General features: G+C 48.3%; 1 protein-coding gene across 1 annotated transcript; it reads left to right on the top strand.

Annotated features, from left to right (window-relative positions):
- Nucleotides 1-1,399: 1,399 nt before the first annotated feature.
- On the top strand, nucleotides 1,400-2,241 carry CCDC182 (coiled-coil domain containing 182). Its single transcript, XM_017538842.2, has one exon. It carries the CDS (start codon nucleotides 1,453-1,455, stop codon nucleotides 1,912-1,914), a length of 462 nt encoding a protein of 153 aa, XP_017394331.1. The 5' UTR covers nucleotides 1,400-1,452; the 3' UTR covers nucleotides 1,915-2,241.
- Nucleotides 2,242-2,591: the final 350 nt, after the last annotated feature.

Genomic DNA, 2,591 nt, shown 5'->3' with positions numbered 1-2,591 from the left:
GCGATCTCGGCTCACCGCAACCTCCGCCTCCTGGGTTCAGGCAATTCTCCTGCCTCAGCCTCCTGAGAAGCTGGGATTACAGGCATGCGCCACCATGCGCAGCTAATTTTTTGTAGTTTTAGTAGAGACGGGGTTTCACCATGTTGACCAGGATGGTCTTGATCTCTTGACCTTGTGATCCACCCGCCTCGGCCTCCCAAAGTGCTGGGATTACAGGCATGAGCCACCGCGCCCGGCCCATTCATCTCTTAAAGGGCAGCCTAATCATCTCTTAAAGGTCCTGCCTCGTAATCCTGTTACAATGGCAATTAAATTGCAACAAGAGTTTGGGAGGGGACAAACATTAGCATCACAGCACCAGGTGTCTTATGTGGGCTCTGGTGTGGGTGTCCTTCTGGGTTGCTATCATTAATCCGACAGCAGCACTGGAACAGATACTGATTTGGGTGAAGAGATCACTGATTCAGGTTTGGATGGCTTGAATTGGAGGCCCATTGTTGGGAAGACATTTAGATTTGGAGCCCAGGAGAGGGGTCTGGGCAAGAGATTGAGATGTGCAAGATGAAGGTTTGCTCCCGACTCCACCAAATGTAGATCAGCTAGGAGCATTTTTCTTTGTTCTCATTATCAGGTAAAAAGTACAAGATTTACTCTTCTATGTGTTTTTTCTCATAGTTGTCAACATTCAGGGATGCTGGGGGACCATGCACTTTTGCTCACACTTGTTCCCTGATCCCAGTGTGTAATGAGAACTCAGTAAGTATTTATTGAATAAATATGACTAGCCCATTTTTACCCTGCACCTATGGAATCGGTCATTGCTGTGGACCATATATCAACATCTAAGTACATTTATCGCAATTTCTAAGATTATCTAGAATTCTGGCATCATTGTAAGAGTCTGGATTTGGAATAAGAGGTTACTTTTTTAGCATTTTAGAGCTCCAAGTGGGATTAGGTACCATCTCTTACGATGTCTTTGTTTTACTAGCGAGGTACTAAAGCCCAGAGGCCAGTCCAAGACCATGCAGGTCCCTTGCCAGTGTGGGAGACCACCCAGTCCCGGCAGCCGTGAGCCTGGCCTGGCCTGCCTTGCTCTTGCCAGTTTACTTCCCTGCTCTGGAACTTGGTTTGTCCCTTAGGTTAAAGAAGAACCTGAGTTCTGGTTCTAGAAGGGTGATGAGTTAGGAATCCACATCTCAGAAGGACTCAGATAACTTGATCAGTTTATCAACTTGTTCAGATAAACAGACAAAGCTCTAGGTTACCAACCCGGGAGGCTACAACATGCAAATGAATGGATTGTGGCTTTCTTTCTGGTTGGCTGAAGGGGCCTTGATGTCACAATTCTAGGGTTTCTCTGCTCCTAATGATCGTTTCTCTAGCCAAAACTATTTATTGACCTGGTTGGCCTCTAGGCTCCCTCTCTTTGTCCAACATAGTAGAGAGACAATGGAACCCCTCTATCAGGCTGGGTCCATTCTCATGACGGTGAATACCCTACAGGGGAAGAAAATGGTAGAGAGTGGCCTTCAGTCTGGAGACTTTTCCCTGTCCCAGTCATGGTCCACCTGCCTCCCACCACCAGCCGACTTGGAGATCCTGCAGCAGAAGGTGACCGGGGTGCAACGTGAGCTGGAGGACTTTAAGAAAGAGGCATTGAAGTCCATCCATTACCTTGAAGACGCCTTCTGCGAGATGAATGGAGCCCTGGTGCAGCAGGAGGAGCAGGCAGCTCGCGTGAAGCAGCGGCTCCGGGAGGAGGAGGACCGTGGCATTGTACGTAACAAGGTCCTCACCTTCCTGCTGCCGCGCGAGAAACAGCTCCGGGAGCACTGCAAGCGGCTGGAGGACCTGCTGCTGGACAGGGGCCGCGATGCCCCCCGTGCCACCAAGAAGAGCCAGGCTGACTGAGCCTCGGGGGTGGCACTAGCCAAGCACCAAGTAGATTTTTTTTTTAGTGGAAGGACAAACCCCAAGTCCCCACCCACCTGCTTTCCTTTCCTCATTTTCATTGCTTTCCTTCTACCTAAATAACACCTTGCTGAGAGGCAAAAAGACTTCAATATGTTGTTTTGGTGAAATTCCATTTATCCAGCATGCTCAAGGAGGGAGGCAGCTGAGCACTAAGTCAGGCCGCTGTAACTTTTAGTTGAACCGGTTTCCTGTTTGTAATGGTAATATCTCTCACTGTATACCTTTTTTTCGCACAGTTTATTCTTAAACTGATTGTGTTGAAAAGATTCACCTTTTTCTGAATGATTCAAGGCTCTCATGATTTGAGACTTAACACGTGGTCAGCGGATACCATGTGACGTAAAGCAGGATCTCCCCAGAGGGGTCAGACTGCTTGTCCATGCACTAACGCTACCCAGATTGCTCTGTTTTTAGTATTCTAAACCTCGTCTGTGTGGTCTGTCTGCCTTCACTGTTAGACTGTCACATCTCACTTTTCTTTGCTGCCTCTTTCCATCTCTGCTTCCTTTCCATTTAGACTGCAGACTGGCCAATCGGAATGACAGAGCTTATTAGGACTCTGTGGGTGGAACTCGCTGAGCTGTAGTAACTGATGATGGGACACCTCTGAGATG

This window comes from Cebus imitator, unplaced genomic scaffold (assembly GCF_001604975.1).
Source record: "Cebus imitator isolate Cc_AM_T3 unplaced genomic scaffold, Cebus_imitator-1.0 Scaffold115, whole genome shotgun sequence".
NCBI classification, from domain to species: Eukaryota; Metazoa; Chordata; class Mammalia; order Primates; family Cebidae; genus Cebus; species Cebus imitator.
Note: the sequence above shows the minus strand (reverse complement) of the source record. Positions and strands in the feature narration are given on the sequence as shown.